The 17,680-nt window shown below is 35.7% G+C and overlaps 1 protein-coding gene across 2 annotated transcripts in view; it reads left to right on the forward strand.

Moving 5' to 3' along the window:
* LOC106074402 (NEDD4 family-interacting protein 1-like) overlaps nt 1–17,680 on the forward strand; it is a 108,374-nt gene that overhangs the window by 42,821 nt on the left and 47,873 nt on the right. For both annotated transcript variants that reach the window (XM_056039331.1, XM_056039330.1), the window contains exon 4: nt 15,251–15,320. In XM_056039331.1, the coding sequence (XP_055895306.1) occupies nt 15,251–15,320 (70 nt within the window). The remainder of the gene's footprint in view (nt 1–15,250; nt 15,321–17,680) is intronic.

Here is a 17,680-nt window from a genome sequence, read left to right on the forward strand (position 1 = left end):
CAACTACGTTCTAGAAAAGGAGCAAGAAACATAAAAGCACCATTACAAAGGATGGATGTACCAGATAGACCATTTAGTAAAATAGCGATTGATTTAATCGGTCCAATGCCAGTGGTATCAAATAGGGGTCACCGTTATATCCTATCTGTGACAGACGTGTGCTCCAGATGGCCGGAAGCTATCCCACTCAAACGAATTGAAGCCAGAGACATAGTACAAGCATTATATACGTTGTTTACAAGATTTGGATTTCCTAGACAAATATTGTCAGATAGGGGCACTCAATTCAACTGTCAATTGGCTACAACATTCTTGAACATGTTTGGGATCCAGCAAAGGTTTACAACCTCGTATTATCCACAGAGCACTTGTGAACGTTTTAATCTCAATCTAAAGAAAGCATTATATAAAGTAATATGATAAATATGATATGATAAATAATAATATGATAAACCCAAAGAGTGGGATATGGCAATACTGTCAATACTATTTGCATATAGGTAGAGTCGTAATGAAACAACAGGGTTTTCACCATTTCAAATGATTTATGGAGGAAATCCACGAGGTCCAATGACAATATTGAAAGATTTGATAATCCCACATGCTCATGTAGTAACTAATGACAGTTATGATATTGTGACAGAAACAAGAAATCAGGTTATAAAGGCATGTGAAGAAGCAGATAGACAGGTGCTAGAGAGAAATGAATTAACACGTTCCAGAGTGAATGAACATAGAAAAATGACGGAATTAGAGGTAGGACAAGATGTTTTGGTCTTACATAAGGATAATAATAATGCTTTGGGCACAAATTGGCTGGGACCATACAAAGTAGCAAGGAAAATTAGCGAAATGGATTATGAAATAGACATTGATTCGATGTTAAAAATATTTCATGTGGATTTGTTAAAAGAGTTTAGACCAAGACAAAGAAGTGAAGAAAGGAGTAAAGATGAGTCAATGACAATGGGTGCCTATGTGACGGAAGAAACGGAGACAGAGGAAACGTTTAGATCAATAGAGACACTGGCAACAGAAAGTAGGCAAACATGGAAGGATGTCACGGTGAAAGGAGTTTCTCTTGAAAGAGCTAAAGAAATCAAGTCACTATTTAAGAATATTTTTATGGATTTACCCGGTAAAACAATTATTATAGAACATGACATCAAGTTAACTGGCAAAGTTCCGAATAAACTGCCACAATATACGATCCCATTACACCATAGAGGAACATTACAGAAGGAAATTGATGAGCTACTAACACTTGGATTGATAGAACCATGTATTTCACCATGTGCTGCACCAGTCGTGCTTGTTAAAAAAAAAGTGTGGCAACTTAAGATTGTGTGTGGATTATCGACAGTTGAATAAAGTCACACAATTTGATCCATTTCCAATGCCACAAGCAGAAGAAATGTTTACTAAGCTAAAAAATGCAAAGATTTTTAGCATGTTGGATCTGTCTAGAGGATACTGGCAAGTACCTCTAAAACAAGAAGCTAAACCTTTATCGGTTTAAGACACCTTCAGGCATATATCAATGGAATGTGATGAGCTTTGGTTTGGTAAATGCTCCAGCCACGTTTAACAGAATGATGGCCAAATTATTCAGCCATAGAAGAGACACAATTTGTTATTTAGATGATATATGCATTTTTAGTGAGCAATGGGATGAGCATATACAAAGCCTTGGAGAGGTTTTTAAAATTATCAAAGAAAACAATTTAACATTGAAACCAACAAAGATAAAAATTGGCCTCAGTGAAATTTCATTTTTGGGGTATAAGATTAAAAATAAGTACATTACACCACTGGAAGAAACAGTATCAAAAATATTGGACATTAAGGTACCAAAGACAAAGAATCAAATTAGAAGCCTTTTGGGTCTATGCAACTTTTATAGAAAAGTTTTCAGAAATAATTGAACCACTGACAAATCTAACAAAGAAAGGAAAATCTAACAATATAGTGTGGACGGAAGAATGTCAAGAAGCACTGGACATAATTAAAACTTTCTTTTCTGGGGCACCGATTTTGAAATTACCTGACAATACTAAGGAATTTATTTTGGCTACAGATGCATCAGCCATTGCAATAGGAGGCTGTCTAATGCAAAAATGGAATGGTGTCCCACATCCTGTTTTATATGTGAGTAGAAAACTGACAGCAGCTGAGTTGAAATATGCCACCATTGAAAAGGAGGGACTAGCCATTGTATGGTGTATAACAAAATTAGGGTTCTATCTAATGGGAGCTAAAGTTGAACTATGGACGGATCACGCTCCCTTAGCCTTCATTAATACAAATAAACTAGGGAACAACAGAATAGCCAGGTGGGCATTGCAACTTATGGATTATAACTTTGAGGTCAGGACAATACCAGGGAAAGACAATGTGATAGCTGACACATTATCACGGTGTACCTAAGAAGGAAAAGAAATGGAAGTAAGGAAAGGAGCTAGGCCACGTCAATTTAGTTTCTGTTTGTTGGTCAAAAGAATAATGTCAGTAAAATCATTTTGATGTAATCGAAGACTGTGTGGATTGACGAAGCTTTGTTACATGTGTGAGGTGTCGAGATATTAATATATGGTGTTATATTGAGAATTTGATGAAACCATTGTTAGAAATTTAAAATATAGTATTACAGTTACATAGTTAATTATAGTTTATAAATGTGAATTATGAGATTTACTCTGATTTGTTCGTTGGGGAAGTCTGGACATTATACATTGGGATGGATGTAAGTAATTTTGAACCTAAAATAATAAGGTAGAGAATGGTGATATTTAATGTTGCTGTTGGAGTTTTTTTTTTTTTTTGTTGTTGTTGGTTTTTACCTGGTTTAAAAGAATGAGAATTAATGAAGATAATATAATTATATTGAACAGTGGTTTATAATTTTATTTGATATTTAAAAGACGTTCGTTGTACATCGAACTTGGCAAACAAGGGGGGTGTTACGTGTGCATGAATAATGGTGCGAATTTGTGTAATGAATGGAAGGGATGTTAAAAAGGGGAAGCCGGGAGAAATGGACAGGAAGAGAAATGAAATGATCATGTTTACATAATTTGTTGTAATATTAAAGTATTTATATAGTAAAACCTGAGAGTGTATTATTATTTCGAAGAGTCTTGTGTTGTAACAAAAATACAGACCCAAGCACACTACAAGTCCACTGTAGGGAAATGTAGGATAGCTACAGAGATTGTGGCACCATTTACACTGACAGATCCAAAATGGATGGAAAGTTCGCGTGTGCCTGCTCTTTTCAGAACAAAACAATCTCTCGTGGATTCCCCGAGGGATGCTCCATCTTTACAGCCAAATTACATGCAATATCACTTGCACTCATGGCCATAAAAGCATCAGACAGGAGAAAATTTATGATATGCTCTGACTCCAAATCTGCATTGCAAGCTTTGGGGTGGACGAAGACTGACATTCCAATGGTACATAAGAGCCTAAAGCTTTTGGACCAATTAACAGCTGACCATAGGGTTGTCACCATCATCTGGATCCCCTCCCATTTGGGCATAGAGGGAAATGAAATGGCAGACAGAGTAGCAAAAAGAGCCCTAAATCAAGTGGTGTCAGGAACCTAAATTCCCTGCTCAGACCTGAGACAGAGTATTGCCTCTGCCACCTATTGAGAGGGGCAGGATTGGTGGGAGGCTGAGACCCACAACAAACGCAGACAGATTGTTGCGGATGTCAGGTGGCCGCCCACATCTAAGGGTCTGACAAGGCATGGAAGCAAGGCCATGTCCAGACTTAGGATTGGCCACACCTACATCATGCACTCCTTTATGCTGAGGAGAGAGGAGCCTCCATTTCGTGAGTACTGTGACTCTCATCTCACCGGGGAACATATCCTCATTGATTGCCCTAGATACCAGGATATTCAGAGGAAATTTTTTAGAGCACACAACTTAAAAATACTATTCGACTATGTCGACCCTGGGAAGGTACTGGGCTTTGTCCAGGAGGTGGGGTTGTCTGCAAAGGTTTGATTTGTGAAATTGTGACATTTAATATTTACCAAAGATTTTGATTAAATTATTAAATTTTTACTACCTTTACTATTTTAATTGTGAATGGACCTTGGTTTTAATGACTTAAGTATATAAAACTTAGGTCTTGTGGTATGAAGGGACGGTAACCCTTGAGTGATTACGGGCACGACATGGCCTAAACTTTGCCGATGTGCCAAAACTCAAACTCAAACCCGAACAAAGCGTTGATAAATCTTGGCAAAATTTCAAAGAAATTATTACTGAAACAAGCAATGAAGTACTAAGCCTTAACCCTAAGAAGAAAAAACACTGGATTAGTTATGCGGCATGGAAATTAATTGAAGAGAGGAAACATACTAAACAGGCAGTTAACCTAGTTAAAACAAGAAACCACAAGAAACAATCCAAACAAGACTACCAAGCAGTTTCACAAAAAGTCACCAAAATGCTAAGACAGGACAAACGATCATTTTACAATAATCTCACAGATAAGGCAGAAGAAGCACCAAAAAGAAAATATAAAACAACTGTACAAAAATCACCAAACTTCTTAGTACCAAAAAGGGTAATTGCAAAGTTCCCGTCTGAGACAAATATGGAAAAATACTTTCTTCAATAAATGAACAGCTTGAAAGATGGAAGTATTTAGTGCATCAGACATTTACACAGCTAAAACCAACATGGAAATCTCCTCATATCTCAAACAAGACTAAAATAAGAATCTTATATCTTACAGACGTTACTTCAAAAAAGAAGATGATTACGTCCTACGCGTCATGCATTTAGTCATGCATATTAACCAATGACTTAAACTCTGCCAAGTCACTGGTTTTCCTGGCTAGCTCAGGCAAACCATTCCATGCTCTAATAGTACTAGGGAAGAAGGAGTATTTGTACAAATTTGTCCTAGCATATGGGACGAGGAATGAGCCTTTATCTTTGTGTCTTTCAGAGTATTTTATTAAATGTTTTTTTTGTATTTGAAGATTATGGTTCAGTGTTTTATGTATAATTGCTACTTTACTTTTGAGTCTTCTGTCTTGAAGGCTTTCTAAATTTAGTGATTTTACTAAAGGTGTTACTCTAGTCAAATGTGAATATTCGTTTGTTATGAATCTCACTGCTCTATTTTGTGTCTGTTCCAGTTTCTTAATGTTTTCTTGAGTTGAGGGGTCCCAAACGGAGGATGCATATTCTATTATTGGCCTAACCAAGGTTAAATAACATTTTAGTTTTATTTTCTTATTTGATTTATAGAAATTTTACTAAAGGTGTTACTCTAGTCAAATGTGAATATTCGTTTGTTATGAATCTCACTGCTCTATTTTGTGTCTGTTCCAGTTTCTTAATGTTTTCTTGAGTTGAGGGGTCCCAAACGGAGGATGCATATTCTATTATTGGCCTAACCAAGGTTAAATAACATTTTAGTTTTATTTTCTTATTTGATTTATAGAAATTTTACTAAAGGTGTTACTCTAGTCAAATGTGAATATTCGTTTGTTATGAATCTCACTGCTCTATTTTGTGTCTGTTCCAGTTTCTTAATGTTTTCTTGAGTTGAGGGGTCCCAAACGGAGGATGCATATTCTATTATTGGCCTAACCAAGGTTAAATAACATTTTAGTTTTATGTTCTTATTTGATTTATAGAAATTTCTTTTAATAAACCCTAATGCTTTGTTGGATTTTTTTATAGTTTCGTCAATATGTGGATTCCATGACAGTTTTTCATTTATTATAACACCTAGGTATTTTGCAGTTTTAGTCTGTTTTACTGGTTTGCCATGAATAAGATAAGTGGAATTAATTTGTTTTAGTTTTTTTGTTACTCTTAACAACTGACATTTTTCTGGGTGGAAAGACATGCTCCAATTTGATTCCCATTTCTGTAATTCATCTAATTCTCTTTGTAAAATATCTGTGTCTTGTGTTGTTTTTATTGTTCTATATATTATGCAATCGTCTGCAAATAATCTGACTTTTGTTCCTGAAGTAATGCAATTTGGTAAATCATTTATGTAAATTAAAAATAGTAGTGGACCCAAGACTGTTCCTTGAGGTACACCTGAGTTTACTGTTATCGGTGTTGATTTAGAGCCATTTATTATTACAGTTTGTTCTCTCCCTATCAGAAAATCTTTAATCCACTAATGCAGTGGACCAATAATGCCGAAATATTTTAATTTTTTAAGCAAACTATGGTGGTGAACTTTGTCAAAAGCCTTGGAAAAATATAGTAAGATATCATCTATTTGTTCACTATTATCTAAACCTTTTGAAAAATCATCAATTAGTCCTATTAGTTGTGTTTCACATGATCTATATTTCCTAAAGCCATGTTGGTATGGGGTGAGGACATTATGTTTGTCTAAGTGGTTTATGATGTTGCTACATATTATGTGTTCTAGGATTTTACATATGTGATGCTGGTAAGTGATTCTGGTCTGTAGTTTCCTGGGTCAGATTTTTCTCCTTTTTTAAATTAGCTTCTTTCCAGTCCTTTGGTACTCTGCCCTGGTTAAGCGATGCCTGAAAGAGTATTTTGAACACTGGGGCTAGCTCATTGCTTAGTTCTTTGAGTAATCTAGCTGGAATACCATCAGGTCCAGATGCTTTATTTGGTTTGTTGTTGGCTAATAGTTTTTGAATTCCATTTTCTTGTACTACTATATCTTCTATGTTGTCTACTTGGTTCAAATTAAGTAATATGGTTTTTGTTGTTATCTTTAGATATTACATTGTTTATGTATTCACTCTGCAGCTGTCTGCTTACGTTTTGGTTTAAGTGTTTAATTTTTATATACTTTTTGTAAACTCTTTCTGCCTTAGTTTCTTTAAATTTTCTATATAGGTTTTCCTTCTGTTTACAAAGCTTCTTAAACCAACATTTATTTATTTTGTTTGATGCGTATTTAGTTGGTATATGATTTTCTATAATGCTTTTAAAATAGTTTTTAATGAAATTCCAGAGGTCATCGACTGGTTGGTTAATGTCTTTTTATAATAAGAATGTTTGTTGAAAGTTTAATGAGCATGGTGTAGTTGTGTTAGGTTACATTTATTCCAGAGTAAAATTTTTCTTTTGGGTTTTGTATTGTCTACTGCTTTTATCTGACTGTGTATTTTTATGATCTCATGGTCTGATAGACCAGGGATAATATCATAATCAACTACTAATCCAGGTCTGTTGGTTAAGAAGAGATCTAATGTGTTGTTTAATCTAGTTGGCTTTTTAATGATTTGATCTAAACTTGGTTGTGTAAATTTTCTATGAAAAGCTCATTTATGTCCTTAAGGTTTTGGTGTTTATCTATGGTTAGTGTTTTCCAATTTATATCAGGTAGGTTGAAATCACCCATAATCCAAAAAACTGCTTTTTTATTTGTCTCTTTAAGTGTAGTAATCTGATTAGATAGTTCCTGCATGTATTCTAAACTAGAATTTGGTGGTCTGTAAATGCTGCCTATTATTAGGGATGTTGAGGTGGTATTAATTTTACAAAATGTTGATTCTATATTTTTTGAGTTAGGTAAGGTAATTTCTTCTGCTATAAGAGTGTTTTTTATTGCTAAAAGAACTCCTCCATGATTATCAGCCCTATCTTTTCTAAAAATTTCATAATTACTATTGAAAATTTCTGCATTATAAATTTCAGGATGTAGCTAAGTTTCTGTTCCTGCAATTATGTCTGGTTTCTCACATTCTAATAAAATTTCTAAGTCTGCTGTTTTGTTCCTAATGCTTTGAAAATTTATTACTAAGGTTGTAAGGTATTTTGGTATTACTTTTTTAGTAGGTTTGTTTAGTGAGGCTGTTATATTAATTTTAGTAGATTTAGGTTTAACAGGAGTGGATCTGGCTAGTGGTTGGTGAGTTTGGTTTGGGATGGTGTTTAGGATGTTGTATGGGTTAGAAGTGTCCGCATTAAAGGAATCAAACAGTCCTGATGTAACCCACACGTACACAGTGCCATGATGTGTCTAAGGCATAATACACAGGTGTATTCATATGGAGACATGATGCATGGTACCATTCATCGCAGGTGTCACATTGAATGGCTTTCTGTTTCATGGTGCATACTTTTTTGCAAATGTTGCATCTATCTTTAGATCTAGGCCCTGGATTTGACTCTACATCTCCTGCTATTAATATTAACAGTGATAGGTATTTATTTCTGCTGTGTCTGATTGAGAACTTCCATTTGTGATGGGTAATCTTCTTTAATGTTATGGATGTGTATGTTAGGTTATTTTTGAAGTTGCATTGATCTAAAGTGTGATGATTGATTATGACTGTTGTTTCCTTTTTAAGTTTAGTTTAGTGTTGACTGAGGAAGATCTAGTTCTGTGTTCAGCTAGTGTGTATTTAGTAATTATTAGGATAATTAGCCATAGCAATTTCATGATGACTGTTGTTGATTTTAGTTTTTAAAGGTCTAGTCTAAGTCTAGTTTAAGGTTTACAATGCCTAAGTTAAGTCTAAAAAGCATTATAGAAAATCATATACCAACTAAATACACATCAAACAAAATAAATAAATGCTGGTTTAATAATAGACTAAAGAAGCTTTGTAAACAGAAGGAAAACCTATATAGAAAATTTAAAGAAACTAATGCAGAAAGAGTTTACAAAAAGTATATAAAAATTAAACACTTAACCCAAAAAGTAAGCAGACAACTGCAGAGGGAATACATAAACAATGTAATATCTAAAGAAAACAACAAAAACCTATGGTCATACATTAAGTCTAAGAAAATGGAAACAACAGGCGTAGCGCCATTAAAAGATGAACATAACATAATACATAATGATAATGAAACTAAAGCAAACATTCTAAACAAATACTTTGCATCAGCATTCTCAGCCCCAGGAGACAAAGACATATTACTGAATTTGAGCCAAGTAGACAACATAGAAGATATAGTAGTACAAGAAAATGGAATTCAAAAACTATTAGCCAACACCAAACCAAATAAAGCTTCTGGACCTGATGGTATTCCAGCTAGATTACTCAAAGAACTAAGTAATGAGCTAGCCCCAGTGTTCAAAATACTCTTTCAGGCTTCACTTAACCAGGGCAGAGTACCAAAGGACTGGAAAGAAGCTAATTTAAAAAAGGAGAAAAATCTGACCCAGGAAACTACAGACCAGTATCACTTACCAGCATCACATGTAAAATCCTAGAACACATAATATGTAGCAACATCATAAACCACTTAGACAAACATAATGTCCTCACACCATACCAACATGGCTTTAGGAAATATAGATCATGTGAAACACAACTAATAGGACTAATTGATGATTTTTCAAAAGGTTTAGATAATAGTGAACAAATAGATGCTATCTTACTAGATTTTTCTAAGGCTTTTGACAAAGTTCACCACCATAGCTTGCTTAAAAAATTAAAATATTTCGGCATTAATGGTCCACTGCATCAGTGGATTAAAGACTTTCTGATAGGGAGAGAACAAACTGTAATAATAAATGGCTCTAAATCAACACCGATAACAGTAAACTCAGGTGTACCTCAAGGAACAGTCTTGGGTCCACTACTATTTTTAATTTACATAAATGATTTACCAAATAGCATTACTTCAGGAACAAAAGTCAGATTATTTGCAGACGATTGCATAATATATAGAACAATAAAAACAACACAAGACACAGATATTTTACAAAGAGAATTAGATGAATTACAGAAATGGGAATCAAATTGGAGCATGTCTTTACACCCAGAAAAATGTCAGTTGTTAAGAGTAACAAAAAAACTAAAACAAATTAATTCCACTTATCTTATTCATGGCAAACCAGTAACACAGACTAAAAGCGCAAAATACCTAGGTGTTATAATAAATGAAAAACTGTCATGGAATCCACATATTGATGAAACTACAAAAAAATCAAACAAAGCATTAGGATTTATTAAAAGAAATTTCTATAAATCAAATAAGAACATAAAACTAAAATGTTATTTAACCTTGGTTAGACCAATAATAGAATATGCATCCTCTGTTTGGGACCCCTCAACTCAAGAAAACATTAAGAAACTAGAACAGACACAAAATAGAGCAGTGAGATTCATAACAAATGAATATTCACATTTGACTAGAGTAACACCTTTAGTAAAATCACTAAATTTAGAAAGCCTTCAGGACAGAAGGCTCAAAAGTAAAGTAGCAATAATACATAAAACACTGAACCATAATCTTCAAATACAAAAACAAAATTTAATAAAATACTCTGAAAGACACAAAGATAAAGGCACATTCCTCGTCCCATATGCTAGGACAAATTTGTACAAATACTCCTTCTTCCCTGGTGCTATTAGAGCATGGAATGGGTTGCCTGAGCTAGCCAGGAAAACCAGTGACTTGGCAGAATTTAAGTCATTGGTTAATATGCTTGACTAAATGCATGACGCGTAGGACGTAATCATCTTCTTTTTTGAAGTAACGTCTGTATTATATAAGATAAGATAAGTGAAAGCTAATTTACAATGACAATCAAATGGTTTATTTAAAATATAGACCTAGACTATATCCAGATCTAATTCTAGATCTAGATCTAATTCTAGATCAAATATTTATGTTTATAACTAACTATATAGAATATTACTATTAGTTATTATTAGTAGTAATAGTAGATGATTAGTAGATCTAAAGCATTAATTAGAGTCTAAGTCTAAGACTGATCTAAAATCTAAGGATATAGATTCTAAATATAGACTAAATAATATTAAATATAATTATAAGGATAAGTGAGACAAAATAGTCCTAAACTAAGAGTTGTTAATTTGTATTAATTAGTGGAAATAATGCTGAATGAAGTTAAATCTATAATTTAAAGATATTAGTTGAATAGCTTTGTAAGGAATTTTGTTTGATTTTAGTACAACAAATCGAAAAATTACGAAAGATTACGGGCACGACATGGCTTAAAGTGTGCCAAAAAACTCAAACCCAGGACCCTTCACGCTATCACATTCACCAGTTCCAGAAAAATCTTGATGGGTTTTTATCCAGTAGTAGAGCGTAGTGAGACGTAGACCTCTGTCTGGAGTAGTGCAGTCCAGACCTCCATCAAAAAGCACTTAGAGGGGAAGGGGGAGGTCCACTATTATTCATCTTAGTACAATGCAAGTGGAAAGCCAGTGGGTTTATTATTACTTTTAGTCATTTCCAAGCTCCGATACCCACACGGGGGAGTATCGCCATTAAGTGGAAGTTTGGTTTTCCTTCTCTTAGATGGATTGCATTATTCAGGCTGATGTATCCCATCAACATGAAGCAAAACTGGTTTTGAGGTGCCAGTGTTCAGCCTTTCATCCCTTCTTCTGTTAGTTTGTAAGAACAGGTTCAGCTGGATTTGACTGTCAGTGGCATTTAGAGATGCAAGCCATGGGAGCATTTCTTCAAAAGTGGGAGCTTATCCCCTTTCACCCCTGGCATTGACAGTCCTTTGGAACCCTTTGCAGCCTATAAATTACTAACATTTTTTATTTTATACTAAGTAAGCTCAGTTTTCAACATTCACTTATTCTTTTTATTTTCTGTCTTCCTTTGTAAGGCTTTGTCTCTTTAATTGTCCTCCTATAGGTTTGAAGGTGTTTAGTAAGCTCTAGTGAGGATTTTCTAAACATAAGATAATTTATAAGAAAAAAACGACCAAGGAAAAGTTAAGAAAAGCAATAGAAACACTTACAAATAGAATATGTGCTAGATGAGACTTTTCTTTGCTTTATCTGCAGTTTTTATTACCCTTTCATTATTCAAGACATCTAATTGGAACATCATCATTTCAATCCATATATCAATATCAAATATCAATGTATTACATATTTCATATTTAAAGATATATGTATTTTAAAAGGTAAAAAGAATATTTTTTAAAAAAGCAGCTTTTAAGAGTATTATGAATTACTTTGAACCTCTTTATATGTTGCACATAGATGGATCAACCCTCCCAATGTCTCTTTCAATTTCTCATTAACTAGCTAAACTAACTTACAATCCCTTTTGTCATCATAACCTTGGAAACACACACTGACCAAATAAATTTTATATTTGACCAAAACAGCACATTGAAAAAAGTAATGTAGGTCGTCTAAATTTTAGTGTTACTAATATTCGTTAGAAACCTCATAATAATAATTAGGCTTGTCTTTGAGTCCTAAGATTAATGAGGAATGCAGTATTTCCTATGGCTGTGCAGCCCCAGCTGTGACCTACATATTTTGACACATCCAGAGAAAGCATAACCATTGTCCGCTGATGGTCAATTAAGATTCTCTTTTTGTCGTCTACGTCTGTCCTTGGCAGTGGATTTTCATTTGGATTTAAATGTGTATCCCACTGCCTTTGTAAGTGACCTCCAGCTGTCTCCTTCTGAAGCTGCATGCAACCAAGTGCTCTCTTCTGTGTCAACTAAGGCAAGTTGGCTAGTCTTTTAAGCATTTCCATGGGGCACCTCTGTTACTTTGACAACCTTGACCACCTTTTAGCTCACCAAAAAAAAGACTGCTTTTGCCATACGTTCCTCCCCCCATATGGGATACTTGTCCTGCCCAGCTTAAATGTCAGACCATAAGAAGTCCCCCAATACTGTCCATACTGGCGTTCACAAGGACATGGCTGTTTGTAATGTGGTTTTGCCACTGATGTCCATGATGGAGTGCAAGCATCTTTGGCAAAAGTGTTTGAGTAGATTTAGTCACAATGTCTGAGATCCATATAGAAGGGTTCGAGAGAACCACTGCTTGGTAGACATTGATTTTTGTATGCAGGTGGAGCGATTTGTTCCACCAAACTTTCTCCTGGAGGTGTCCAAAAGCACTACTAACCCTGGCAAGACAGTTATCAACTTCCATTGAAAGTGATGCATCATTTGATACTATTCTTCCTAGATATGTGAGGTGGTCTACCACATTAAGAGCTGTCCATTTACGGTGATCTTTGAGGCTGAGTAGGTTTTATTGGGTGACTTCTGGAACATGACTTCTGTTTTCCTGAGCTTTATAAAGAAACCAAAAGAGGCAGCAGCGTATGCAAATTTGTTGACCGTGATCTAGAGATCATGTTCATTGTGAGCTAGCAGTGCGCAATCATGGGCATAGAGAAGCTCTGTAATGACCATTTCTTTTGTTTTTGTAAGGAACTGTAGATGTTGAAGATTGAATATATTGCTGATTGAGTCAAACCTGATGTAGATTCCTCCGTGCAATCGCTGCCTCATTTGACCCAGCATTACAAAAGGAAAATAGCAAATAGAATAGGAGCAAGTACACGACCATGCTTCATGCTATTTTCTAATGGGAAGTGATCAGACAGGTCACCATTGTGTCAAATCTGTCTTTTTTTTTTGTCCGACATGAAACTTCTTGAGAACGGATAGTGACATATGTAGGCAAATGAGCCTGCCCAAAATCCTCCATAGGCCATCGTGACTGACTGTGTTGAAAGCCTTGGTGAGGTCCACAAAGGCAGCATATAGGTTTAGGTTTTGCTCTTTACATTATTCTTGTAATTGTCGCAGAACAAATATCAGACAGAGAAGCAAAGAGAGTCCTAAATCAAGCGGTGTCAGGAACCCAAATTCCCTGCTCAGACCTGAGACAGAGTATAGGTCTACTCACTATCTTAACTGTATAAATTTAACTCTTGTGATATGATGGGAGAATAACCTCTGAGGGATTATGGTCACGACATGTGCCAATGTGCCAAAAACGCAAAATACGAATAAAAATAAATTTTTACTATTTTAGTATTTTAACTGTGAATGGACCTTGTTTTTGGTGACTTGGATGTATAAAATTAAGCTTTTGAGGTATGAAGGGAGAGTGACCCTTGAGGGATTATGGGCGTGACATGGCCTAAATTGTGACTATGTGCCAAAAACCCAAAATATCAAATATAAAAAAATATCTGTTTTGCTGTTTGGGAGGTTTATTAGCACAATAGATGATAGCTCTAGTTCTCCTCTTTCTGCTCTGGGGGTTTCCAAGAGATTACCAGTTACAAATAACCCATCACAGATACTAATGCAGTAGCAACTTATTGAAAATATCCACAAGGAGGAACTAATACAATAAGCTAAGTCTTACAAAGCTGTGTTTGGTAAAAAATTTGAACATGTTATTTCTCCAACACCGAAATTTTGCACAATTATTTCTTTTACCTCACAACACAAGAATTAATAAAATAAAAATTAACCAATTAGTTAATTAACTATTGGTAATATTCTATTGGGAAGTGATCAGACAGGTCACTTTTGTGTTAATCTGGCTTTTTTGTCCCACATGAAACTACTTGACAATGAATAGGAACATAGGTGGGCATCCGAGCCTGGCCAAAATCCTCCATAAACCATCACGACTGACTGCGTCGAACTGAGGTCCACTAAGACAGCCTATAGGTTTAAGTTCTGCTCTTTGCTTGTAGGTCTCAGCTGAGGTTGTATAGCCATGGGAAATACTCCATTCCTTATTAATCTTTGAACTTGAACACTAGACTTAGTATTATTATTATTGGTAATTAGTTATTTTGTTTGGTATCTTGAACAAGGTAAAGAAATTGTACTTGACTAAAGTGGTGGTATAAACTGAATTAGTCTCCTTTATAGGTCATCACACTAAATTATATAAACTATATATAACTATACAATCTTCTCTAAAGTTGGAGACATGATCCACGTGTTCAAATTCAGGTCATCCTCAATTTTTTTTTAATAATAATAATAATAATCTTTATTATCCGTAAGGAAATTTGTCTTACAATTTGTGCATTACACCAAACAAAAAACATTATAACTATAAGAAACCAAAATGTTTATTTGTTTTGTAAAATGCTTTTGAAAATGAAATACGGTAACATCCACCCAGATATCCCTTTCTCTACCCCCCCACCCCCCGTCCCAATTTTCCCAAATGGTTCCAGATAAGTAATAGGATCATAGCCTATTGAGAAAGCTAAAATCATGAAATAGCACTAAACAAAAACAATTGGTAAAAATATTTATTACACTGATTTATTACATATTTAATTACAAACTAATAGATACTATTACACTTCATATAAGCTTTGTTGTTTGTTTGTTTTTAAGTTTTGTTTTTTTAATTTGCTTGTCAAATCCTTTCACCAAAAAAAAAATGTGGCCTTTATTTAAAAAAAATGGTAAGCTTATATTATTTTGTTTCTTTAGTTTTTACTACTACAGTATTCTATTTTGTGTTTAGTTGACTGGAGCTGATAACATCTCAGAGATAGCAATTGGTTCTGATGGAATGTTTATTTGCACATTTTTAAGTGAGTAAAATTTTTCTGTTTTAATCATTAGAAATCTTCAATAAAAAAATTGCTTTTTTTCATTTTCAATTTAAATGCCTATTGGCATCTTTTAAAAACTATTTATTGATCTCATCCACCATAGACTGGCAGTCCATAACTTAATATACAAAGAAAAAAAATACAATTAGAATTGTTTGACTCATGATTAATGACAGTAATGGCGGTACCCCTACTCTAGGTGTAATTTATAAAACAGTTGAATCTAATCGAATTGCAAAAAAAGATGTACATTGTATGTAGCTTTGAACTATGTCCTAAGTGATTCTGAAGATGATAAAATAGATCTACAAAAGGAATGTTGTGAAATAGAAATGTAAATAATAATAAGGATTGTCTTTGAGTCTAAATATTAATGAGAAAAGCAGTAACGCAACCCCAGCTGATACTTTCATATTTTGCCGATATCGATTGTCAGCCCTTGGTTGATTTAAATTTTCTTTTCACCATCTATTCGTCCCAAGACATGACGTTAAACTGCGCTCCTCTTTCCTTAGCACTTTTGGAGCTCAAAAGTGCCCTACTTCTTTTCTATCATTGTGTCTGTCTCCTCTTTTTCTCAGTCTGCCTTCTTTGATCATCACTCTATCTCCTTATCTTTAAAATCTCACTATGTCCTAGACCAGTCCGTTTGCCGTGGACTGCGACGGGTAAGGAGGGATTAAGAGATCCTGGTGTTTGAGTAGGTGGCTATCTGAGAATAAACCACCGCAACACAATACTTTGGCTCCAAGTTCCCCTAGACCTGAGGCCCAGATGGCCTGCTCTGGGTCAACTGGCTGGTCATGCTGAGCTACCCGCAGGTCTTCGACCTATGCTGGAGGGCGGTGGCTGGAGGGTCAATCAGGAAGCTGCTGTATCGGACACATGCCTGATGCAGCAGCTGACTGAGTATAGCACCTGTGTAGCCCTGGCTGGCTCATTCTGGACATCCAAATGGCCCGTCCCCTTGTTGGACTCGATGGCGGGTGGGGAGCGCAGGTGCCGAACTTATCAGAACACAGATCCAAAATGGATGGAAAGGTCACGTGTGCCTGCTCCTTTCGGAACAAAACAATCTCCCGTAGACTCCCCGATGGCTGCTCCATCTTTACGGCTGAATTGCATGCAATATCGCTTGCACTTATGGCCGTCAAAGCATCAGCAAGGAGGAAATTTATAATCTGCTCCGACTCCAAATCTGCATTGCAAGCTTTGGGGTGGATGAAGACTGACATTCCATTGGTACATAAGAGCCTGAAGCTGACCATAGTGATGTCACCTTCATCTGGGTCCCCTACCATGTGGGCATTGAGGGAAACGAAGCCGCAGACAGAGTAGCAAAAAGAGAGAAGCAAAGAGAGCCCTAAATTATGCGGTGTCAGGAACCCAAATTCCCTGCTCGGACCTGAGACAAAGTATTGCCTCTGCCACCTATCGAGAGTGGCAGGACTGATGGGAGGCTGAGGCTCACAATAAACTCAGGCAGATTGTGGCAGATGTCAGGTGGCGGCCCACATCTAAGGGTCTGACAAGGCATGGTAGCACGACCATGTCCAGACTTAGGATTTGCCACACTTACATCACACACTCTTTTGTGATGAAGAGAGAGGAGCCCCCACTTTGTGAGTACTGTGACTCTCGCCTCACCGTGGAACATATCCTCATTGATTGCCCCAGATACCAGGATGTCAGGGAGAAATTTTTTAAAACACAGACCTTAAAAACACTATTCGACAATGTCGACCCTGGGAAGGTACTGGGCTTTGTCCATGAGGTGGGGTTGTCTACGAAGATATGATTTTTGAATTGTGAACATATAATATTTACATAAGATTTTTACCAAATTATTCAATTTTTACTACCTTTACTATTTTAACTGTGAATAGACCTTGTTTTTAATGATTTAACTGTATAGAATTTAGCCCTTGTTATGTAAAGGATTACGGGCATGACATGGCCTAAATTGTGCTGATGTGCCTAATCTCAAAACTCAAACCCTTTCACCATCTACGTTTGTCCTCCGTAGTGGATTTTTTTTTGGTCTTAGATATGTATCCTGCTGCCTTTGTAATTAAACTCTGGCTGTCTTGTTCTGAAGCCACCTGCAACCAGGTGCTCTCTTTTATGTCAGTTAAAGTAAGTGGTGCCTAAGCTGTTCTTTAAAACATTTCCATGGGGCACCTCTGTTATGTCCACCACCTTTGTGCTCACCAAAAAATACTTCTTTTCACATACGTTTGTGCCCTGCCCAGCATAACTGTCAGACAATATGAAGACCCTCTATACTGTCATTACCAGTGTTTGCAAGGACATCGCTGTTTGTAGTGCGATCTTGCCAC

Source organism: Biomphalaria glabrata, chromosome 8, assembly GCF_947242115.1.
Source record: "Biomphalaria glabrata chromosome 8, xgBioGlab47.1, whole genome shotgun sequence".
Lineage (NCBI taxonomy): Eukaryota > Metazoa > Mollusca > Gastropoda > Planorbidae > Biomphalaria > Biomphalaria glabrata.